The sequence below is a fragment of the Acipenser ruthenus genome, chromosome 16, assembly GCF_902713425.1.
Source record: "Acipenser ruthenus chromosome 16, fAciRut3.2 maternal haplotype, whole genome shotgun sequence".
NCBI lineage: Eukaryota > Metazoa > Chordata > Actinopteri > Acipenseriformes > Acipenseridae > Acipenser > Acipenser ruthenus.
Genome location: NC_081204.1, coordinates 31,448,858 through 31,473,372, shown reverse-complemented (window position 1 = coordinate 31,473,372; position 24,515 = coordinate 31,448,858). Strand labels below are relative to the sequence as shown.

At 41.8% G+C, this 24,515-nt stretch overlaps 2 protein-coding genes across 17 annotated transcripts in view; both read right to left on the bottom strand.

The window, feature by feature from the left end:
• The window catches only part of LOC117412198 (ensconsin-like), a 28,524-nt gene extending 16,145 nt beyond the window's left edge, over window positions 1–12,379 (bottom strand). For 4 of the 15 annotated variants that reach the window (XM_034020321.3, XM_034020322.3, XM_034020320.3 and 1 more), the window contains exons 1-6: window positions 12,226–12,378; window positions 3,934–4,041; window positions 3,643–3,723; window positions 3,080–3,243; window positions 1,879–1,993; window positions 635–715 (exon numbers count right to left, since the gene is read on the bottom strand). In XM_034020321.3, coding sequence (XP_033876212.3) covers window positions 635–715; window positions 1,879–1,993; window positions 3,080–3,243; window positions 3,643–3,723; window positions 3,934–4,041; window positions 12,226–12,271 — 595 coding nt within the window. In that variant the 5' untranslated portion in view covers window positions 12,272–12,378. Of the gene's footprint in view, window positions 1–634; window positions 716–1,878; window positions 1,994–3,079; window positions 3,244–3,642; window positions 3,724–3,933; window positions 4,042–12,225 lie in introns of all 15 variants that reach the window. The other 11 variants (XM_058989431.1, XM_058989432.1, XM_034020324.3 and 8 more) reach the window with 6 other exon arrangements.
• A 1,667-nt stretch (window positions 12,380–14,046) lies between these two features.
• On the bottom strand, window positions 14,047–23,072 carry LOC117412112 (tumor necrosis factor receptor superfamily member EDAR-like). Of its 2 annotated transcripts, XM_034020114.3 has the most exons (11): window positions 22,961–23,072; window positions 22,247–22,316; window positions 21,434–21,547; window positions 21,008–21,186; window positions 20,752–20,843; window positions 20,093–20,203; window positions 18,873–19,029; window positions 18,472–18,616; window positions 17,645–17,787; window positions 17,451–17,493; window positions 16,393–16,530 (listed from the first exon to the last, which is right to left on the bottom strand). In XM_034020114.3, exons 2-10 carry the CDS (start codon window positions 22,277–22,279, stop codon window positions 17,457–17,459), a joined length of 1,011 nt encoding a protein of 336 aa, XP_033876005.2. In that variant the 5' UTR covers window positions 22,280–22,316; window positions 22,961–23,072; the 3' UTR covers window positions 16,393–16,530; window positions 17,451–17,456. The 2 variants fall into 2 exon arrangements, with proteins under 2 accessions (XP_033876004.3, XP_033876005.2); XM_034020113.3 differs by lacking the exon at window positions 17,645–17,787 and having other exon boundaries at window positions 14,047–16,530.
• Between the last annotated feature and the right edge of the window lie 1,443 nt (window positions 23,073–24,515).

Sequence of the window (24,515 nt, the reverse complement as noted above, 5' to 3'; positions counted from 1 at the left end):
TGGTTAATATGTTTGTTTAATATTTTTGTCCAAAGAGGCGTGTATTGCACTGCTCCACTCAGGACAGTGTTTTGACTTTTACAGTAGTACAAATGATATAAAGTAAAACTGGATCCTGGAGTCCTTAAATAATATAGTATTGCACATTTCTATGTTTTATATGCAGTTTTATATATAAAAATAGATTTGTTTGTCAGCAGTAAAAAAAATAAAATAAAGCTTAAAACCACTCAGACATTGCAAATTCATTTTTTTTTTCGAGGTGTCAAATCAGTCTAATGATATCCTGGATTATATTCTGCAATTCATTTGTGTTAATAAGAGCAAAGTGCGTTAGTTTGTAAATAAAACCAAACCTGTGAAAAGCTGATGATGTGAGCAGTTAAAAATTATATATATAGACACACATACATATATCCATGCAAAACAAGCCATCCAAAATAAAACAAGATCAAGTGAGTGCATTTGATACTTAAAAGTGGCCTTTGTTAAGTGCTCATTGACTGGACAGCTTGAAGGACTGCTTATGATAAAAACTCAAAATATAATAAACAAGTTAGTTGAGAGTTAGTGTGAGAGCAGGCAGCAGGTTATCAGCCATCTGTGAGATTATTTGATAAACCATCAGAACCACCTTCTTGCACGGTCTGAGGCTCTGCAGGAGAGGAAGAGTCAATTAAATCTACAGGATGTGTCGGGTCTGTTCCTTGATCACCTGGACAAAAGAGAAATTAGACAGGAGAAAGACAGAGGGGGGGAAAAAAAAAGAAAAGCTACAAACTAAATCAGTGTCACGAACAAGAACATTAATCACAAGTCAGTCAGTGCACAGAGCCCTGTCAGGCTTGCCAGAGCCATGAGGGAAGGCCTGATATTAACTAGTGGCAGAGCCATGATCTAGTTATAGAGTCCTTTACTCACGAGTGGAGGAGACTGATCAATAACCTAGAACCAATATGCATTCTATTGATGCACTGGGACACTTTATTAATGGTTTGATAGATTGTGTTTTCAAAAGCCTAGAAATGCCTGAAATGGACAGTTTAAATAGTATTATAAGTTCTAATTATTTTAAGTTATGAAAGTTGCACGATCATGTAAAAGCAAGTCCAGTACTGCTAAAGACTGCATTGTATTGTGACATTATACTGTTGAAAAACAAAACTGTGCACTCAACTCTGTAGATAATCTCAACAGTAAAAAAGCCCATGCCTTTTTTATAATATAAACCTGTTTTCTGTCCACACACACACACACCAGGAGGGCTGAATGGAGGTGGAGAGCCTTCTGTTTTAATCTGATGTGCGATTGCACTGCACCAGCCCTATGATGTAACTACGCAGTTACTCAACAGCCCTGTGACATGTTCAAATAATCACCTCACAAATTCAGACTCCAATTACAAATTCAACTTGCTAATATTAATAGCCTACTTTCAAGAGCTTTTCAATGAACAATTCAAATCAGGCTTCCGTGGGTTAGGCTGCTATTTGGCCAGAACGTTGCAATACTTTCAGATTAATGTCACATTTCTGCACCCAGCAGAAAAACAACCGAGCACAATATGCTACAGTTTGAATTGCTTTCTGCCGTATTTACTGGTAATAGATCACTAGAACCGAGCAAATTATTCCTGAAAGCATAAGCAACCCTTGGATTTAGGTACAATTCCTGAAGAACTGACATATATATATATATATATATATATATATATATATATATATATATATATATATATATATATACACAGGTACACAGTCAATGAAACATTTGCATGCCATTGCACATCTCTCAACAGTCTCTTTCTGTATATACCAGTATAAAACAGGATAAAAGGTTAAGAAATGATAAAATAAATGTAATACTTGTATTCCTTACCAGTTCTACTGTCAGATTCCACAGTCACAGCTCCACCCCAGGACCATCTCTTCTGCCTCTGCTCCAGTCGCTGGCTGCGTTCCAAACTGCGCAGCATCACTGCTTCGTAGTGCTCCTACAGATGCCAAGAAGCAGTTACAGAGAGCTGCATTCAGAACGCTACCTCAAAAGTCTGCTGTGCCACAAGGGTGATTGTGGGAGTGTAGAGAGAGATTGAGATGGACGGGGCAGGAAGGGAGCTCTTGGTGGCTGAGCGAGCTTATTCTTTCCAGAACACTGGCTTTTGTAATCTGGATTCTGGCCCAGGTCATTTCTAACCATCTATAGAGAGAGATTCATAATGAAAAATGACGTATGGTCTGTTTGCTTTGTGGTTAACAGATCAAACAACACTAGTAAAAAGCAATAGATGGCTTGTGTCACTGCTCCGCCCCAGGATGTACATGGACCTTAATAATTAAGCAGCTTCAAAAGCCATTTTAATGTGTGTCCCCCTTTGCCACAGTTTGTAATTTTTTTTCAATTCTGTTCCTCCAATAGTGAGTTTTAATTATTTTCTTCCCTGTAGCTGTTTTACCTCATCCTGCTATCTGCGTTGAATGTCAAGTGATCAACTATTGTCTTTGAGTTCTTTAGTCATGATTTACAAATTCAAATATGCATTTAATCTCTCAGATGTTATTCAAGCCCCAAAAAGCTAAACTAAGCACTAAATGTTCAAATGTAGACATGATACACTGCTAGACACCGATCATACTTTGCATGCCTGACAGGAAGGAAATCATTTTAATTTAACTTTAATCCTGATAACAAAATGCAAAGACTAAGCCATTGCAAATAACTTATTCAAACAAGCAACCCCCATCCTTACTTATATATCTTATTAAAATAAATATGTTATATTCTAGTTGAGAAATGAGATCGACCTGTTCTATGTAAATCATAACATTTCCCAATTTCCTGCCTAACAAAACACTAGAGAGAACTGGAACATACAGCACCAATGAACACACTTTGATTCTTAGATTCTAAAACAGACATGAAATCTGCATGGTAATGGTGATTTAAAACCAGTTTCTCGATCTTTCACTATCCTTCATTACCGAATGTCCATTTGATGTTTAAGCATACAGTACACTGATCTTTCTTCAATAGAAATGGCTAGGCAGGGAGGGTAATGCTGGATCCGAAGACTTCCTACCTTCTCCTCCACCATTTTCTGCTTTCTCTTTTCTTCCACTGCAGACCTCCGCTGCTCCTCCTTCTTCCGCTGTTCTTCCAGCTTTCTTTGTCTCTCCTCCATCTGTTTCTCATACAGCAACTTTGCCTTTTTCTCTCGTTCAAGTATTTGGGTTTCTCTAGCAGCTAGACAGGGAAACGAAACACACACCAAGGCAGCCAATTAATCAACGTGTTTGTTAATGACCCCCATCTGTTTGCATGCTCTGCACTCCACACTGTGCAACACGTGGGGTAAGGGTCACCAGTTGGGAAAGGAAATTGATCCCAAGTTGACTAAGAAATGTATCCCAAATTGAAGTCTAGTTTAGAATTGCAGGATTTCCCCCCCAAAAAATATATGACAATGGGCAATGGGCAATGTGGATATGTTAATTAAAGAGCCAGGAGACCCTGTGTTCAAATGGAAGCTCAGTCTAATTCTTATAACCCGTCCCTGTGAATAGCAATCCAACACAAAAGAGAAAAAAAACACACAAAAGTATTGTCACCATTCTGCAGCATATTATGTAAAACGGGAGTTACCGTGTTGCTTGTGCTGTTCCTCCCTTCTCTCCTTAGCCACCCTCAGCCTGTCGTCTATCCTTAGTGTTGCTCCATCGAGTACTGCAAGAACAAATTACCAGACTCACTTTGTCGATAACGTAAACTGTTCTTACCAGTGGGGCTTCATTGGTCATCTCTATTGCAACCCGGCTTACGCTAAAGGCATTAGCCCAAACTATTTGAGTTCATAATGTAGTGTTTGGAGTTACGGAGGAACAACAGATGTTATCATTTCACGATGCATTTTAAATAAATGAATACAATGAATACCTGGCTTGGCGCCTGTCCTAGTGTTGCTTCCTGTCGGTGACGCTGCTGGAAGAGGACTGGTTCCAGTCTGGCCCCGCCTCTCCTCGGCTTGGGCTTCGGCTGCAGCAACTGCAAACAGCACCAAACAAGGGAGAAATAAATAAACACAACAAACTTAGAGCAAAAGACAGAGGCATTGAAAACGTAAAGAAGCTCTGACTTTAGTGTGCAGCTGCGACTGAATTCTGTCAAGGGCTTTGATAAACTACCAGATCTGAACTGCACAATAAATGGGTCTGTTCATATCTGGCTTGGACCCACAGCGCCTTGGACTGTGATCTGGTTGGTTCTCTCAAGCCATGCAGGGATGGCCATTTCATGCATCTGAATACAAGACCTCCCTAGGAGGACAGGACATTGCTGAAAAGTTATTTCATTTTATTATCTACCATTGTAATAATTACTATGAATTAAAAGTGAATGTGCGTCTTTTTCAGCAAATTAAAAATGGCAGATAAGCTGGGTTTGCATTTTCCACACCGTTCAAAATTATTAAGGAAAACATTACCTTTCTGGAACCATTTGATTCTGCCCCGTTTGCTTTCAATTGAAAATCTGAAGAAAACTGAATTCTCTTCTACAAGGTTTTACCTTAATGGGTTTTCTACTGATTAAAACAAACAAATGAACCGAGTGTCTAGCTCGATCCCCCAAGTGTTTTGAAGAGAGAGAGAGAGAGAGGAAGGAAGTATGAAGGAAGGACGAAAAGCAAAATCTCTATGGCAACCGTTTCAGTCTTAGCAACAATCCTTTCCTCTGGCTTGTGTCCCTGGACATGAAGCTCAGTCACGCCGTCTTGCCTCATGTGATCATGCCAGGAGCTCTAAACTGCTGAGCAGCACAATGCTGCTTCAGCAGATCTGAGCTGACTCCAGGGGACCCTGGTTTCAGTAACACAGTGCCTGGAAACAATGCTCTCCTCACCCGTCACTTTCTGCAGCTAGGCTCAATACCTCGGATTAATTCAGCAGCACGAAAAGGATGCGTTTCCCCCTAAAATAGTCGTTCTGTATTCCACCTGGCCTCAACCAAAATCATAACAATAAGAGAAAAACAGTTAAAGTCACAGTGTGTCATTTTATAATTGCTAACCACAGCAGGAGGCTCTCTTTGAGGAGGTCACCCCAAACGTTAATAATAATTTCTGCAAGCAAGGTCATTGTCCTCATTTCCAGTGGTAATAAATGAGGGGCTGACAAGTAACACTAGGGAGGTATCCCTTGTGTACCTAAAGCACACGCACAGGGATAACAGCTATGGGAAATCAAATACTTGCTTATCATAATATAAGCATTGTTATAAATACAAAACCAGTCTGACGTTGTATTAGGTAAGATTTATAGGAGTTATTTTGTTATGTGCTTTAAACAGTAGGTCACCATGACTCTTGTGTCATCGTGACAATTTTAATCAGATTTATTCAAGTGGTTCCAAATGATATCCTTCAATGGAGCAATTACTTGTTATATCCTTCAATAGAGCAACTACTCTGAAAATGTACACCATCTGGGGATTAGGGTTCCCATATAATTGACAATAACAAAATGTTCAGACTGCTACAGTAACTTACAGATCACCAATTATTTATGCACTGAAACCATTTATGAATTTAATAAGAAGTCAAACTGGAAACATGTTTAACCAAGACACGTTTTGAGAAGCTGGACATAATAATCAAATTCATTTTCAGCTTTGAAAACAAAATCTGTAAAGCAAGTTTCTATCGAACCACCTCGGATCAATTTGGTAATGCTGCATTCCCCCCCTATAGATCAGTGAGCCATTTCCCAGAACTGTACGCTTGTGATTAAAACAGAAAACTCCACAGTGCATGGTAGCAGTTCATTTCTTTATAGTTAGAAGTAGATGAATCAAATACCTCAGCCAAACAACAAACCCTGGGTTTTTTAAACTGCTTGCGACAGCTTTCTTTATCTCAGTACTGTAGAAGAGTGCATGCATGTAAATATATGTTATATGCTGTGTAGTGTCTTTATGTGTTTAAGTGGAAATATTGGGAATGTTTTTTTTTGTGCTAATTTACATAACATTTAATATGCGAGATGAACAATCTCCTCTTTAGGAAGATACTGTACATAATGTGTACATTTAAGATCACATGTCAATCTCTACTTCAGAAGAGCAGCAGTGGTAACTCTGGAGTCTGAACTGGTCCAGCATGGCCACAAAATCAATCCATGAACAAACCCCCCCAGACCTGGCTGAATACTTACTGCATATCTTTCAATATGGGCTGTAAATGGTCAAGGTTTAAACTAGGACCACAATATTCATATTAAATGTGCATTGTTATCCACTGTATGTAGAATTCACAGCTTTCATGACTATATTGCTTGTGGTAATTACTGCTTAACGAATAACATTTTTTTATTAAATAAACAAGTCTTCAAATAAAACTCAAAAACAAAACAAAAACAAATCTTAAAACATACCAATTTTGACTAAGGAACTGCATCTTTTAAAAGCTTCTGCGGATCACTTGAACAACAAGGCTTGAATCACACGGAAGTTGCTGCAGGTCAAATACTTTAGCTGTTAACCAAAGCACAATAAACGGATGAAATGGCCCTTTGATTACCAGCGAAACACACATTGATTTTCTATTTTCATTTGCCGGGGAGAAATTACACAGCTATTTACACGGAGACGAGAGCCCTAGCCCCTGGCCACCAACTTGCTGCTGGATTTTTTTAATGGTTGATCCCTTTTGATGTTTGAAAGTCAAAGCATTTAGGAACATGTGGGAAGTTGAGAAGGCAATCTCCTCCAGAACCAGACCCAGACCAGCTCCACCTACAGTACCAGAACAGGCAGTGTGCATTATGGGAAAGGGGGGTGGCGCTAATAGGAACATACCCCATCAACCAGCCCCCTAGCAAGATAAATACTATTAGATATTTAACATTGTAAGTGTATGCAATAATAGCTTTTGGTGTTCAAAGTACAGCTTGGTAAGTATTATGCCTGTTCATTTATAATGCAGAGGGGCTTACTTCAAATTTCAAGACACAACATGCAAGATGCCAGAGGGTCATGTGGACCACTGCGATCTGCTTGTTCCCAGAGAAATTGCATGAGAAAATGTCAGCTGCATTACTGTCCCACAGGAACAAGGACAGACAAGGAAAAGGGACCTTAAAAAAACATCTTGAGCCAATCCATCTTCAAGCATGGCAATTAGACACATGCAAATGCATTATCTATTAGGCCCTACACTGTGGATTTAGGGTCATAGTAAAAGCTGGAATGAATGGAACACTGCTATGCAACAGGAGTCTTCTTTTCCATGGCACAGACCAGGACAGTGGTTTCAGGCCTGGTGTTGGGCTCTCACTCTGACAGGTAGAAGCACATGATTAATGTGCGTGCGTTTGACAGAAGCCAAATACAGTACAGACCACAATACCTGATTAATAGATATAAAGCATGAGACACCACTGCTTTCAGCCCTTTTACTTTACAAAAGTGTTAACATGCCCACGAAGAATTATATAGCTGGTTTTATAGACATGTATTTTTAATGCTGCAACATGGTTCTCCATTTCACACATTTTGTTCTGTTTTCCCAAAGTTCAATAAACAAAGAAAAAAAGAATGACTCTTTTGACTCTCATCATCACGTGTTACGGCTTAGAGACAAACTCGCAAAGTTCACCCACAACACTGCTTTCCGAATATCTGCATAGCAACTGTTGCCATGACCAATGGTATTATTTGTGCAGACTGTAGAAGCTGCTGTTTAAGACAGATCCTGTTTTAGAGCAGAGCGACCTTTCCTGCACCAACACACTGCTGCTTAACACAACTGACAAACATACTTTAAATCACAACCAAAGCTATAACTGCAATAGGTTCAAATTTCAACAAAATAATAATAATAATAATAATAATAATAATAATAATAATAATAATAATAAACAACAACAACAACAACAACAACGACGGGATAACAAAATATTTATTACCAGCACAATCTAATAGTTTATCTGGCATTTTGCATCTTTTAAATGAAAAAAAAAACCCCACTTACTTCTGTAGTGACACACCCAGAATCAGCAGGAGTTTAGCTAGACTCTTAGTTAGGTATGCAGCAGTACAAACACACATGCTAGGGGCAAGGAAAGAACACACACTTTCCATAATGCTAGTGTAAATGGGGTCGCAGCAACAGCAATGACATTTTCTGCAAGTGTTGGACAATTTACCTTAGTGCAGATTATAACACACACAGCCTAAATACTTATGACAGCTGTATATTACCAAAAAGGCCCCGGGTCCAACCAGGGCAGACAGTACAGAAATAGCCTCCATACAAAAACTAGCTACAAGCCAACACTACTCAATCATGTGCAAATTGGAGTCAATATTTCCCTGCTTGCAGTTCATGCAGAAAGAGATTTTACTGACATAGGAGACAGAAACACACAGTGAAAAAGGAATACAGGGTTCTACAAAACCTGCCAGCAAAACCAGATACATGTTGTACCTTCTGTCCTTTCAATGCCAAAACAGAGAACAGAAAAACTGCACCCAGGCAAGCTATCACCATGGCATTAACAACTATTGGATACTGTTTGTTAAAACAAATGTCAGAGCGAAAAATTAAATAATAATAATAATAATAATAATAATAATAATAATAATAATAATAATAATAATAATAATAATAATATGCTTAATTAATTGAACATTGGTACTCAAAGTGAGAATGCAAAGTATTTTATGAAACTATTATAAAGTATTTTAAACAGGTGTGTATATTCACATGCTGCATTAACCATGTCTGTGGTGTAGCTAGGTCAATAAGCGTAAGGGACAAAATACTGCATACATTCAAACAAGGGGTTAGTGGCAGCCAGTGATCCTGTTCCAATGATACTAACTTATTTACATGAGAATATTTACATGTGTTACCACAAAAGACTAAGATGACAAAGCAAAATACAGGCCTCCAAAGAGAACTGACACTCAGTGTCAATATTTCAATCTGATAATAAACCAACTCAACTAAGAAATAAGTAAAACTCTGAAGAACATATTCATGGGCATCTGAACATCCATTATGAATCCAATGTTTCAAACCCAGAGATGTGTTTGCGCGCCTAAAGGCACTTCTTTTCATCCACTGAGGACCTTCCTGCAGAAACTTTGACTTGATTTATCCAGCAGGAAGTCGCGTAATGCAGCTGCCTCTGTGAATGCGCCTGTGCTCCAACAATGCAGCCTTTAACCCAGCAGCTGCCGCCCACAGCGAGCACGGTGCTCAGCAGCTCACACACAATACAGATTTGTACAGGATTACTGGGGACACATTCACTCAGTGGTAAGCCAGTGCTATTTACAGCACAGTGGAGATGATCATACGTGACTAACAGCAGGAAGCAGTCATTTATTATTGTGTACGTAAGTGCCGTAGTGAGGTTCGGACTTGGGAGATCAAAACTGGTTATATTCCTTTACATCACACATACAGTCACACTAACTTTCTTATATCATACTGACCGACAACTAAATCTCAATGCACTTAAAAAAGATAAAAAGAACAAACAGGAAACCAGAAGGTTGAAAATGAAACTTTAAAGTCTCTGCATAAGATGCATGGCGTGTCTGATTAAGCTCAGGTGTGTGCAAGAGTACAATTTTCCATGAATAATTTCCCTACCAGCTCCCTGGTACTTTTTTTTCCAAACTAATACCAACAGATTGTCATAAAAAGTCTGTGTGATTACACTACACTCAACCTCTTGCAGACAACTGTTCACATAAAACCAAAATATGATGAGATCACCAAAATATGTTCACTTGTGACAGCATTAGAAGTAGAAGTCTAGCATTAATCCACTTTTACTCCAAGGAGCAAATGATAATGCAAAATGTCTCTGCAATATGCTCCACCTGAAGCCGACAATGTATTGCTACAGTATAAATAAATGTATTGGTATCCAGCTAAGAAGTGTAAAACACTGCATTGTAATGGCAGTGTCAGATGTCATCATTGATGCTGTTAACATAGAACTTTGATGACGGCGATTAACATTACCATAAACACCCTAAACATGAACAAGCCTAATCATTTTGAAAACTCAAAAAACAACATTTCTGAAACAGCCCTGTTTGCATGTACAGCAAATTACATGCCACCGTTTATAAAATTATGTATGTAAATGAAATCTTTTGAGATTAAAATAATGCCTCAGATCTAGCAAACAGCAACGTGTTCACCAGATGACTAAGCTAGCCTACATCCAGGCTGATGGCAAAGCATGTTCATTAGACCGGTTTATATTTGTAGAACTGCATGAGCTTGTTATGAATCTACACCATCACCCCCAATTGCAGGCACATTGAACTTGTTTTTGTTTTCATTTTGCACTTGTTAGTTTGTCAGGGCTGGTCTGTTCAGGGCTAGAAAACAGCCAGTATACACTTTCCAGACAGACAGACTTAAAAAAAAAAAAAAAAATCTAAGCAGCACTGTTCTTGGCTCCAGACTGCAGTTTTATAAAGGCCTCCAGCACTACAGATCCCCTCCACTTCCTGTGAACCGCTGGTAACATTCTGTCACTTCCCAGTTTTTATTTTAGGAGCGAAACTGCTACGCTCCGATAGCAATAACACACCCAAACTTTTGCTTTATAGATAAGCTTTTGATCTTCAGATTTACAGGAACTGCATAACTGAGATAGCTTCTCAACAACTCACATATGCCCACAACGAGACAGTCCAATCTCAAAGAGTACGACACAGAATTTCAAAGCAGGACTTCTTACATATTAAGCTATTAAGTCAGGCCTGGTTTCATGATGCTACTTTTTCAATAAAGTATATATTGGTGACACACTGGGGATTACACTAGCACATCATTGTAATCTTATTAGCATTATGCAAGGAAGACCCCAGAGATCAATTAAAATTGTTAATGTGCAGTTTAAAACTGGGAGTCTGCTTTCCAGACACTTGCATGTCTGCCTGTCTTTGAATGAGTGGCAAGACAGTACAATCATAAAGCTCTGCTTCAAACTGAAGGTATTTAACAAAAATAAGTTTGTTAAACCAGTTGTTTTTATTTCTTGAAATTATTAAACCATGCACACACCTGAATGCCCTGCCTATGTATTCTATTCTCGAGCGGTATAAACAACAAAAATATATATTCTACAGAAGAAATATGATCACATAAATGTGTTTTTTTGTTATAGCTGAACTGCAAGGCCCGCAGTCAATGGTTTAATACATCCCTCTAATGTTTCACATGCATTCACGCGGCAGTATTTACCAACTACAATGTCATATATGATTAAAAATATGAAATTATTGTGTTAGGTAGAGTCAGCAGCCCCGTGTTATTGCTTGGGGGCTGACAATTCGACTGCCATGAAAATGAAAACCTTGTAAAAACAGAAATCGCAGTATAAAAAAAACTGTGCGAAGTCCACACACTCTACCACCCGTAGGTAATCATGCACAATATTAAAATCGGAAGAGTTTAATCAAATGTAATGTGTATAAAAAGAACAATTCGTAAAGGCATCAACCACAAAGCAATACTTCCAATTGCAATGTGACTGTATGAAGAAGGCTTTACGGGACTGAACTTAGGCTACTGTCGGTCTGACACAGTAGTATTTACATTACATTCAATACAGTATACAATTCAGATTTTAGCAGATGCAACCTTCTAAGTTTTGCTTCAGTCCCTGAATCGCTTGGAAATCGACTGTGTCACTGCCAGCAAAACAGGAACAGATGAATCTTAATGCTATTTTCTTAATTGGTTACTAATATGGATTTATTTATTTACAACACCACCCTTGTAATATCTCTGCATAAATCTCCATCACGAGCCTGGCGCCAGACGCCGGCTGTCAACTGTGCCACCAAAATTAAATGTAACTGTCACTGACATCAAAAATATACCAAATTACCTCTGTACCCCCAACTTCCCTTCTAATGCCCTGCCAAGTGTTTACAAACAGTACATCGATCGGTAAAGAAAAGACTACAATTCAAGTATATCGATTTAATAAACTTTTTATTTGCTCTATACATTCTACCCGGCTACAGCCACCCCCTCTCTGTCGAAAAAAAAAACAAAACAACAGCGACTTTTCAAATCTCGCTTAAACTTTAAACCCTCGCTTTGTTTAAAGAAAAAGTCGGGTCTGAGCGTGTCGCTTGGGTTCAAGAGATACAATTAACTTAATATTTGTTTGTCGTGATTATATTTCTTACCCATTTGTGCTCGCAGTCCCTTCAGAGACGTCGCGCCCTCCGCCATCTTTTCAGCTGATTTTCCGCCGACTGACCGGGAGCGCGCACTGCGCGAGCACGGGGTTAACTCGAGAAGAGGCCGGGGGAGAGCGCCGCCAACTGGTTATGTGCGGGTAGCAGGTGAGTTTGCAGTCCTTTCTGGGGGGGTTGTAAAAACATCAATTTAACACAACGAAAACACCAAAGCGATAGTACTTTAGTAAAGGGTAAGAAATAAATTAACCCTCCAACCCACTGTAACCTGAATGTACTGAGTTGGGATGCATAGCAATACAAAGTATCGGGTCTGTTAATATTGAATATGAAGTGCGTTTATCTCCTATATTTGCATGTTATCTCAAACCGTTAAGCAGCACCTTTTTAATTCAGAGACTGTATGTGCCATTCGCAGCTGATGAGTACCTGCAGCCATGGCAACGAGGGTGCTCAGAGCCCTCCTCATAACCAGGCCTTGTAAACAGTAGAGCGTTCACCTCTGCTCAATAAATGGCAGTATAATTAACCAAAATACTCTCCTCAACGTACATGCATACTCTGTTACAAATTGCGTCCCATACATCAGATCTAATCTAAACTGTGAATTGTTTTACTGGATATCTTATAGAAATCTTACAACACTACAGTACTAAAATACTGCAAGAATAGAACAGCATTTCACAATATCTATCTATCTATCTATCTATCTATCTATCTATCTATCTATCTATCTATCATCTATCTATAGCTGTTCTTTTATGAGTTTAGGTTGAAAAACTACCCAATCTTTATTATACAAAGACAAACAGCATATTATATTTTTGGTGATAAGTTTTATAACATGAACTTTCCAATCACCAAGGTCTCTTCTTCAGGTGCACACTGAAGGTAATATTGGTATATGGACCAGCACGGCTTATCCTGTTTTAAATAACAAAGTAATCCATCTTTTACTCTTTATGGACGTTCACCCTTTTGACTTTCCCCTAGCATGGTCTAAATTCATTTCCCTTGTTCTCTTTGTAAAATTCTATATCGGGGCTGCTATGGACAGGAGAAGGAGAGATTGGAAAGAAAGCACAATCTATATTTTTTCATTTGTGTACATTCGGTGGTTTGATGACTCAGGATGCCTAATTGCTCATATATTGTGAAACAGGTAGCCTTTGTGGGCCTGCCCGTCTTGCAGAACAACTGTTTAAAATAACAGCGAGGAGGAACACAGAGTATAATGGGCGTGGGCTACTTTCCATAAGGAATATCCAAATCAAGTTTTAAATTAACTCCTTCACTGTGCATTAAAAATGTAATAATTGAACTGGGATCATTTTGTATTGTAATGGAAATCACTCATTATCGATGTAAAAATATAGAGCTTTTCCAGAATTTCCATTTGTTTTTAAGCTAGCTGTGGGCAAACAAAAAGGGTCTGATTCTTTGTTTGTGCTTCCTTTCATGTTTCATTCGTATTGAAATGAGAGTCTGAGTGGGCAAGGTGACGTGGGCAGCCCAGCAGCAGGACCATGCGCGAAGAGCCTCTCATGTCTTTCAGACAAATGCACACCTTTAATAAACATATTACCACAAAGATAGTGATTGAATTAAAGGGGAACGGGAAACAACAGTTCTATTCAAATGACCTGCAATGTGAGGCTGAGATGAGAAATACTTCTATCAAAGGGAAATTCACATATTTCACCCAAGTATTAGATGACGCTCCGATGTGCCTGCGAGAGGGATATCCTGTGTGTCGTGTCTGTTTATTAATCTGACTACACTGACTACACACTTTTTTATTACAATTGATTTACAAAGGAAACATGTACATTTTATTCACAATAAGTAACAGTTTCTTCACAAGTTCAGTTTGCAGGAGGCATGTCATCACAATACACAGATACAAAATGCTGCTGTACAATAAATCATCTGACCAAAAAACATGTACAAAAAGGACCAAGACAGAAAAAGATAGAAACAAGGATCCCCAGCATTAGACTGCAGTTGCAGCACTGTAGTTATACTGCAGCCTAACAGCAATCTTGTTAGCTGCTGTCACTATTCTTATTGTACAAATGAATCTGAAATTGCAGCTATGAAGTGCAGCTAAATTGCAGTACAGTGGACAAAGTGTGCAGAATAAGCTGGCAACATTATCATAGCATCTCAGATTGCAGTGGCAGTGTGATTACAGTTATCTTGCAGTAGTTAAACTATTGAGTATCCCCAGAGCTGAACTCTGCCGCTGTTGGTGCCAGTACAGTTTCGATGCAGTGGAGGTCTTGGATGGTTGTGCTGATGGGACCTCTCTCCAGGCCTGCAATGCACCAGCATTGATACCCACCCCCACACCACCACCACCATCTCCCCCCTTCCCCATCCTCTCCATTACAGCACATTAAGGCTGTAGCTGCCTCATTCATTTTTCATGGGAGATAAGGGAATACACGCTGAACTCGGGGCTCAGTTACCCAGGGTTTGAAATATTCAGGAGCACTGTGTTACTTAACACTCAGACAGGCAGGCAGGCAGGCAGACGGGATAGAGGCTCAGAGAGCACGCAGGCCTTTTTATGAGCTAGTCTAAAACTCTATAAAACTTTGTGAGACCTTGAATTCAAGAAAATTGTTTTCCAATACTCTGCCCTGACTGCCAAAACACTCTTTGACTGGGGAATGTAAACAAACACAATGTAAACAAACTGGACAGCAAGGACCGCTTTCTAAACCCAATGAAGGTTAAACCATGGAAGACTGTGGTAAACGTGCATCAGCGAATAACCTTTCTGTGTAATATGGGGTACTGCTGCTTTAAATTGTATGACCCAATTACCCCATATCTTTCTCTTTAGGCTTTAGGTGTGGCTGTAGGGGCTTGGGAACAATGAAAAAGAGCTGCCTTTAAGAAAAAACAAACATCTGTACAAATTCACTACAAAAACCATTAAACTGAAACTCTTTCCTGACAATGCTCAGAACCAAGCAACAACAGTAAGGTGTGAACTCAGAAGATCAACACATTAGGAGACACGGTCCTTTCCTTAGTCTTACATTAGCAATTATCCTATGTGCAATTTTCCCAGCACAGTAAACCTATATTTAGAGACTTCTTGAACTTAGGTCTCCATTTTGTTCTCTATCTTTAAACAGGTAGTTATTATGTCTATTGGTAACTGGTTGACTCCCATTCCCACAGTGTTCACTGTTTCTTACAAACCATTTACTTCAGTGCTTTACTTGCACATTTTACAACAATTTGCTAATTTTACAAAACTAGCAATAAACAACTAAGCTCCTAAGAGCTCACAAAGTAACCCTCAAAGTTCAAAGTTTTTTTTTGTTTCACTAAGGCTTTTAAACACCAGCGGATATATTAGGAAAAAATGACTCTTCTCAAAATCAGTGAAATGTTTGACACAATCAGATTCAAAAGCAAGTCTTTTATGCAATGGTTTATGAACTCTTCAACGAAGTTCCAGTGCAAACCTTAAATAAATAAAAACGCATGCAGTCTCAAGATTATTCTAGAACTTTAAACGCTTGGACAGAACTTCCAGTGCATTCCAAGATCCACTTCTAGTTCTGCCTAAAATAAATAAAGGAAGTGATGAATTCAAATTGAAGTGTGCTTGCTTTTCAGACAGGAAGCTGACGTCATACCTCTTTTAAGTCAACGTACCCTTCCATTCCTGAGTCAGGGTGCTTTCTATGGCTACAGTGAAAGCATCAAGACAAGAAACAGAACATGAAGTAGAGGGAAATAATAACGAGTTAAGGACACCTGTATCATCAACATGCATTATCTTAAGAAAGGTGTTAAATTGCACATCAGTGTCTTTTCTTTCTGTATGAAGGGTTGAATAACTGCTTCTCCTTTCACAGTCTGTCTTAATAAAATGCAGAGCTCTGTCACATGGGGCTGCTTCCTGAGAAGCTGTGTAACTTCCACACTTAGACACCAGCACCTGTCTGTGTGCAGGAGGAGAGGGAGGAGTGGGAGGGGGCGGGCCCTAGCTCCCGGGGGCCCTCTCCGTGGCGGCCAGGCCCTGGTGCAGCCTGTCGACCAGGTCTGCCCTGTGGATGCGTGCAGCGGCGCGGGCCAGCTCTGGCAGCTGAATGTAGGTGGAGGTGCGCAGGTATTCGAAGAGCTCCTGGAACCCGTGTAGGTTATTGAGGATGTCAGGCCGGACCCCCAGAGCCCAGCCCAGCCTGCGCAGAGCCCGGCTCCCCCCAGAGTCCACCAGCAGAGACAGCTCATGCACACTGTCATAGTCCAGCTGCTCCAGGCTCTGTCCTGCGGTGAGGAAAGAGCATTCGCTTACTATCATCTCAAGCCATTCACTCAGATTCTTAGGGCAGGATTCAATCATACAGCCTCGCTTTAGGATCAGTGTTCTTTTCATGCTCAATGCTGAGCATATAGGGGCACTATATCCACTACCCAATTACGAGTAATGGGACAGCAATGGGACACAGGTGCCTCAATTAAAGCTATTATTTAATACAGTCCAGGATCTTCCAGTACTATTTTGATGGCAGTGTATGTGTATGTATTTGATTGCTATAACACTCCACTAAGGTTTATTTATTTTTATATAACTAGCACAACATATGGGAAACGTCAATTAAGCAGATCATTTTAGAGAATGACTTTGCAATGCAATGCAATGCTGTGTAATTTGGAACAGCACAATACTCCCGGTCGTTCTGTCGCTGGATTTGAAAGAATGCAAGATCAATTCCAAAATAAGATCAAGGGAAAATACAATATTCACACAATAGCGTTGAATATGAAAAAGTTATTCAACTCTCTCAAAACTTTTTTTTTTGTTGTATGTCATTTTGTGCTGCTTTCTCCCAGGGCTCCCTTTGTAAGCTAGATCTGCATTTCAATGGCTGTTTGTATTCTGGTAAAAGAAGTGGATTGCATTGACAGGACTGGGTGAGGCACAGGGCTGTGTCAGCTCAGCGTTTTCAGAACTGCTAATTCACACTGAGAAGTGCCACTGATTTTGCCCAGGAGGATGCACTTTTGTAACCTTTCCTCAATATGCTCTGTTACCCTCTCCAGCAGTTCTGTCAGTCAACAGACTGGTTTGACAGAGCAGCCTCTCTCCATTCAGAAACTGTGAATCAACAGCACACTGCTAGAATGCACTGGGGTTTCTGCAGAGACAGCTAGAGATTTGTGTTGCCCTGTATATGGAAACATACCCTCAGCTAATCTGCAGATCTCCTCCAGCTGGTGTTCCATCTGCTGTGGGGAACACAAGAGTGTGTCAGTATATGAAATATACCTTTAGGGTACAATACACTAGTGTGCTGCCTTCTCGTTCTGTAAAGGGTAGAGCTGGGCTCATTTCATCGTACTGTGGGCTTGCCTTTAAAGCAGGAAGGTGATGCCTCACCTCCCTTCGGAACCCTGTCCGTGTTTTTCCTCTCTCTGCAGGGTGACTGTTTCCATGGTGACCAAGAGCCTCCACGTGAACATAAATGGGCAGGGTTTAGAAGGGAGGCCTGAAATCACCTTCCTGTCTGGTAGACTTCCTGCCTAGTGGAAAGTAGGGCATGGGAACCGTTAATAAAACAAATTTATATATGTATATCAAATATAATAATGCTGTCAGTTTACCTACGTTATTGCTACATCTGTACTAGCTCTTTCATCTGATATTGCAGTTACAATGTGTTTACAGTCTATACTCACCTCTTCAAACAGCACCTGTAAAACTCCTCTGTTTGTATCCTGGGACACTATCACCCTTCATTTAAATGTGCTTTATTTTGCTCTTATCTGCCCCCTATTTTACTGCATTTAATCCTGTACTTCAGAATACTGTAATCTGCCAAGTGTTTAACCTGTAGTATTTTGTATTTAATCATATCCTGATGTAACTATCACTATTTAATCATACCCTGATGTAACTATCACTATTATCTGCTGTATTATTGAATTGTGGTTTGTCACACTTGAACAAAAGTTATTGTATTTCTTGCTCTTATTGTATTACTTGTATTGTAACACTTGAAATGTATTTGCTTACGATTGTAAGTCGCCCTGGATAAGGGCGTCTGCTAAGAAATAAATAATAATAATAATACTGTGAGCGATATTTACTCTGGTGTTGTTTGTCCCAATTTACTGCTCTTTGGCAAATGTCTTCACTTCTGTGGATGGCATACAGCGCCACCCGGTGTTGAAAGAAAGTCAGGTGAGACTTGGCTGTCCACTCACCTCCTCCTGTAACAGGGCGGTGTCACCCGGCCCCTCCCCCCACTCTTGCTCCTCCCCTTCAGAGGGGGGCTTGATATTGGTGGTGACGTTGATGACAATTGAATGGGGTGGGGTCTCCTTCTCTGGAATCAGCGAGCTCAGTGATCTGAGCGGAGAGATACAGATATATAATATATATATAGAGAGAAGCAGTGCAGTTATAAAACAAGTAGGATTCTGTAGCCATGTATAGAAAAGTCAGAAACAGTTTGCCCAGTAATACTTTTGCGTGCATACCATGCTTGCACTATGCTGAACAGTTTGCTGAGCTTTTACCCTAGTACACTGCAGCACTTAAACATATAATCTAATCTGAGCGAGGAGGAGGAGGAGGAGGAGGCAGAGAGGTTGCGAGGGTCTACCTGGGGGAGTCATCCGGACAGTGACAGCCCTGCTCCAGGTCCTTCGGGGTCACTTCCTGTCGGAGAGGCTGTACTTCCTTTGGCGAGTACTGAGTGATGAGGTCAGTCAGAGGGTCCGGGAGTCTGCTGGGCTGGAGGGAGCCCTTGTACCCTCGTCCTGCACGCAACGAGCACAGGAGCACAGGTCAGAAACAGGCAGGTCAATGGTTCTCTAATGCACTTGTTTTTTTAACACTGTCAATGGGCAGCCACGAAGGCACAGATTCACTGGCACTAGTCTACAAAGTGTTTCAGTGTTTAAGATTAACTCCTGTCTCCAGGGAGGCTTCGGGAGTGAAATTCAGCAACACACCTACAGTACTATACAAACTGACAGCCCTGCTCCACGTCCTTTGAGGTCACATTGAACCCGTACTATACTAATATCAGTATTCATAACAACCCAGCTTTCAACCTGTCTGTGCTGGGCAGTGTCTCTGTGTCTCTGATCTGCTTTCAACCTGTCTGTGCTGGGCAGTGTCTCTGTGTCTCTGATCTGCTTTCAAGCTGTCTGTGCTGGGCAGTGTCTCTGTGTCTCTGATCTGCTTTCAACCTGTCTGTGTTGGTCAGTGTCTCTGTGTCTCTGATCTGCTTTCAACCTGTCTGTGCTGGGCAGTGTCTCTGTGTCTCTGATCTGCTTTCAACCTGTCTGTGCTGGGCAGTGTCTCTGTGTCTCTGATCTGCTTTCAACCTGTCTGTGTTGGGCAGTGTCTGTGTCTCTGATCTGTGCTGGGCAGTGTCTCTGTGTCTCTGATCTGTGCTGGGCAGTGTCTCTGTGTCTCTGATCTGCTTTCAACCTGTCTGTGCTGGGCAGTGTCTCTGTGTCTCTGATCTGCTTTCAAGCTGTCTGTGCTGGGCAGTGTCTCTGTGTCTCTGATCTGCTTTCAACCTGTCTGTGTTGGTCAGTGTCTCTGTGTCTCTGATCTGCTTTCAACCTGTCTGTGCTGGGCAGTGTCTCTGTGTCTCTGATCTGCTTTCAAGCTGTCTGTGCTGGGCAGTGTCTCTGTGTCTCTGATCTGCTTTCAACCTGTCTGTGTTGGGCAGTGTCTGTGTCTCTGATCTGTGCTGGGCAGTGTCTCTGTGTCTCTGATCTGTGCTGGGCAGTGTCTCTGTGTCTCTGATCTGCTTTCAAGCTGTCTGTGCTGGGCAGTGTCTCTGTGTCTGGCCAGGCTGTTACTCACTGATCTGCTTGGTGATGAACACGAGGATCCAGAGCAGCAGCACCAGTGCGAAGGTGGAGGCAGCTGAGACCATGCCGATCACAGCCATGGAGGTCGCAGGGGGTTCCGTCACTGGGGGCACACAACAGCTCTTAGGAACCTGAGAAGCTTGTCCAGCACACCGCGACGTTCTGCACAGCGCCAGCCCCAGGGCAGTATTTCACTGAGTGTTTGAGCTACTAATCTACGGCAGCTATTCCACACCTGTATTATTATATGGCTAAAGTGCCCCCTGCTGTCTCAGCTGAACCCAATGCACACACAAATGCATGCATGCATGCAGGCAAAGATTTGAACCTCATAAATGACATGGCTGCACCTCCGAATTCAATGTCCAGTGTACTGAACTCAATGCAGGATAGGGTTAAACTTGCTGTCAGGTTCCCAGTGCCTGTGTGTCTGCTTCGTCCGGGTTTCTCTGCTTGTTGCTCAGGCCTGGGTTTTCCACTTCATCATATTTAATATTGAAAACGGTCCTTCATTTAAGTGAAATATCCCATACTTCTATCATGCAACATGAAACAGGTGCAATCCTGGAAAGGGACTATAGAATACTTCTCTGAGCTTACTAAAAAGCCATGCCTTATCACCCCAGAAACGTGCCCCTCAGTGATGGGTACCTTGGCACTCCTTGCGGCTCGTCACGTCGGTGCCGGCACAGGGGATGCAGACCAGCTCCGACCCCCCGTCTGTGCGTTTGAGCTCAAAGAACCTAGGAAAGGGAAGAGGGGCAGGGTCACACCAGCAGGGGGCGCTGAGGTGCAGGGAGTGCACTTTGTTACAGGTGTGCGTCCCGCTGCGCAAATAGGGTAGATTCAATCACAGCGCAGGGAAAATTTTGTTTGAAGCCTCCCCCGCAGGAGTTGGAGCACCTACCCTTTTAAACAGCGGCCACACTTGGCGTTGGCGGTGTGCTGGCATGGGGAGAGCTCCTCCCGGTTCTGAACGTGGCACTGTGTGCAGGACCAGCACGGGTTCAAGCCCCGGTCAGCGCTGTACCGGCCGTCCTCACAGGGCACGCATTGTACCGGCCACCCAGAGTCAATTCCGCAGTCCTGGAGGGGAGAGGGGAAAACACTCCGCTGTCTATCATACATATTGCAATGCCAATAAGAGGCAATGGAATTGATTATAAAAGCATGTTTCAAGGCTGTGGTTGCACGTTCACACGCTCAGGTTCACATTCTTCCAGAGTTTTGGCCAAGCTCAGGAATGCCACGCTTGTCCGGTTTATTCAGTTTTAAATGCAGCGGTACAATCCTGCCCTCCTTGCTACACGCACACCCTTCTCCAGGATCTTACCTCCTGGGGCTCTTCACCCGCGGGACACGGCTGGCACTCCTTACAGCTCCCGTCAGAGGCGCGGTACTGCGTATCACTGCAGCTGGAGCAGGAGCCGCAGAGCACACACCACACCTGGAGACGGACAGGTACACGGACACCGTTCAATATTGCACAGTGCAGTACAGCGCGGTGCTGTATAATGGAAGCTAATATGTACAGGCAGGCGTTTTTACTGTGGGAGGGATCCTCGTTTATATCAGACGTTGTGTTTAGTGTTGGGGTTGTGGGGTCCCCCCTGTAATACTGGAAACTATTACCAGCAGCAGTTGCTATCGCTGATCCACGCGGAGATCTCGCAAAGCATTCTACACGTTTAAACCACAACAGGTTCTATAAAAACAGATGAAGTATTTTTTTTAATTTAAATGTAATGACTAGTTAACCTATGTTTCTAAGTGTTCCGTGGCGTTCTCATAACCAAGCTGAGTGTTCTTTCTCTTACTCTCTTTGTATAACCGGACACAGCAAAGCGTCCGCGGTAAATACACTAACAGCTGGATTAGAGGCAGACAGCAAACACTTAGAAACGTGCCATCGAGCTCCCCAGTTCATTTGATAAAATGTCACCAAGCATCACACCTGCAGAAAAAAACAACAGCTACAGTGCAACGTCTCTGCTTGAAAATATCTAGAACATGTGATTGCTAATGATATTGCGTGTCCATGTGTCTTTACATTGCAGTTTGAAAGCCCTAACCCTGCATGGTGTGTGGGAAGGCTGTAATGCTGGAGATGTCCTGCTCATGAAGCTCAGGTTAGAGTCTGACTTACCAGCAGGGATATTGTGTGTTCAGAGAGGTCCATTGCACCGGCTCTCACTGCGATCTGAGCAGCTGGGGCTCTGCAAGAAATAACATTCAACTTCCCCTTTTAATCGGCTTGAAAAACGTATCAGTTACAACATCCTAAAACAGTGCCCTAAACATCCAATTAACACCCATATACAAATCTGTGTATTGACTGTATCTCAAGTGAGAGTGTTTTTCCATCCGGGAATGATGAGAATTCAAACACGCACTGTGTAGAGGTATTCAGTGAAGAGCCAGACTGCGCCCTCCACTGGTTACACATGAACATTGCAGGTGTCGGTTCTGCATGCCGCCTTTGTTGATTTTAACCAGATTCCATCTGAATTGACCAAACCCTTCCCAGAACTCCACAGGCATTCATCAGAACCCTCTTTGAATTTCATATGCAGAACTGCTCTCTGGTGTCTTAAAGGAAAGAACCGTTCACAGTGTTTTTCGTTTTTCGTCATTTTCTCAGAGCATTGCAGTTAAACTACACTTCAGTTTACAACAGCATTACATTGTAACTACAGTCACTGTAATAACAACCTATTTGTACTTACTGTATACTTATAACTACAGTTGTTTATATAAGGTGAAGAATGCACTGCGTTTTAATATCAGTGTATGTGCTTACCTTTCTAAATGCAAATATTTAAAAGTACAAGTTCAGTTCATGAGTTTAAAAATGTCTTACCTTGTGGAAGAATTGCAAGGCTAACACATGTGCAGTCTCTGGTCTCTGCTTCCCAGACAGTCAAGCGTGCAGCAAGGAACTGGTTCACACACATTGTCACTCTCCTCTCTCCAGACAAGTCTGGAAATACTGTTTTAAACAGGAGGAGAGGGGCTAGTGGAGGCACTCTTTGATCGGATTGGCTGGCTGCAGCTCAAGTCTCCGCCCACACAACAGGTGTCTTCGGAATTCCCCTGACAAGCCCCTGAACTTGAACAAAGAGGGGAGTCAGAGTCAAGGCCACCGAGTTGAAAACAGAGAGCGTTCGATACTGAGCTTCCATAAGGGACCATTGTGTCTTAAAAAAAAAAGAGAATTAAAATGAAGAAGTGCGCTTTCACCTTTCAGATCCAAATGCAGTGATGTTGGGTTATTGTGTTTCTGTGTACTGTATGTATGCTAGGCGTGCCTGTTCTGTCCCAGTGCAGGATTTCCTTCTGCACCCTGCTTAACCCTGACCCTTAAAACAGGGGGCAGCCTGCGTACAGTAAGCTTTCTTACAGTTTCACCTTCCTAACTAAAATCTCTAGGGACTAATTCTGAGGCTGAGGGGTTTCCAGTATGACAAGTCACGATGCCAATATTAAAACCGTCCGACTGTAGTTTTTGCTTGGTAGTTTTGTGAGTGCAGCCAGTGTTATGCATATTATACAGCAGACTGGTCAAAAGCACTAAGCAAGTCGACACAGTCTATGTAGAAAACACAGCTGCACTCAGCATGCCATAGAGAGCAGGATCCACTCTATATCACCCTGGCGAGAGTGGTTTGGTGAACTAAAGTCAGCCACATGACCCACACAAAAGGGAGTTCCCCTTTCAACTGCTAATTGTGCCAGCTGCCAGTCTCAAACAAGTGGAAGAACAAGTTCAGCTGTCTGTCCTAGCACAGCAGAGTCCCCAAAGCGAAGAGGAGCGCCATGCTCCTTTGCATCTAGGAATTAGGGAAGCTTCACACTGTGGGATATTTTCTGTCCATTTCATACAATCAGTTACTAACTGCTCTGAAACATTTGCAACTGGTATCTTATTAGGGCAGAATTGTAAGTGAAATGTAATATTTACACTCCTGGATGCTTTACAAACTGGGAGCTGTATATCTGCTGTCATGCTTGGAAACACTCACAGTTACCTGACCTTCTCATTACCTGCATGTGTCGCTGCATGTCACCGAGTGCCAGTGACGCTGGAGAGCGTCTATCTGTGTGTGTGTGTGTGTGTAGGTGGGTGTGTGTGGTGTGTGTGTGTAGGTGGGTGTGTGTAGGTGGGTGTGTAGGTGTGTGGGTGTGTGTGTGCGTGTGCGTGTGTGTAGGTGGGTGTGTGTGTGTAGGTGTGTGGCTGTGTGTGTGTGTGCGTGTGTGTAGATGTGTGTAGGTATTTGTGTAGGTGGGTGTGTAGGTGTGTGGGTGGTGAAGTTAGCAAGCATGTTAAAACTCTCTTTAGCTCTATCGTCTGTGCAGAAGTTAGGTACCACAGGTAAGAATGAGATCATTCAAATCCTACCCCCAACTTGCACCAA

What these genes read in the sequence shown, in the direction of transcription:
- LOC117412112 (XM_034020113.3), bottom strand. Translation starts at nt 22,279, where the DNA reads ATGGACCTCTCTGAACACACAATATCCCTGCTG. An exon ending in AACACACAATATCCCTGCTG is followed by an intron (nt 21,548 to 22,246) that starts GTAAGTCAGACT and finishes GTCCGTCTCCAG; the next exon opens with GTGTGGTGTGTGCTCTGCGG. An exon ending in TGTCCGGATGACTCCCCCAG is followed by an intron (nt 18,617 to 18,872) that starts GTAGACCCTCGC and finishes CTCTCCGCTCAG; the next exon opens with ATCACTGAGCTCGCTGATTC.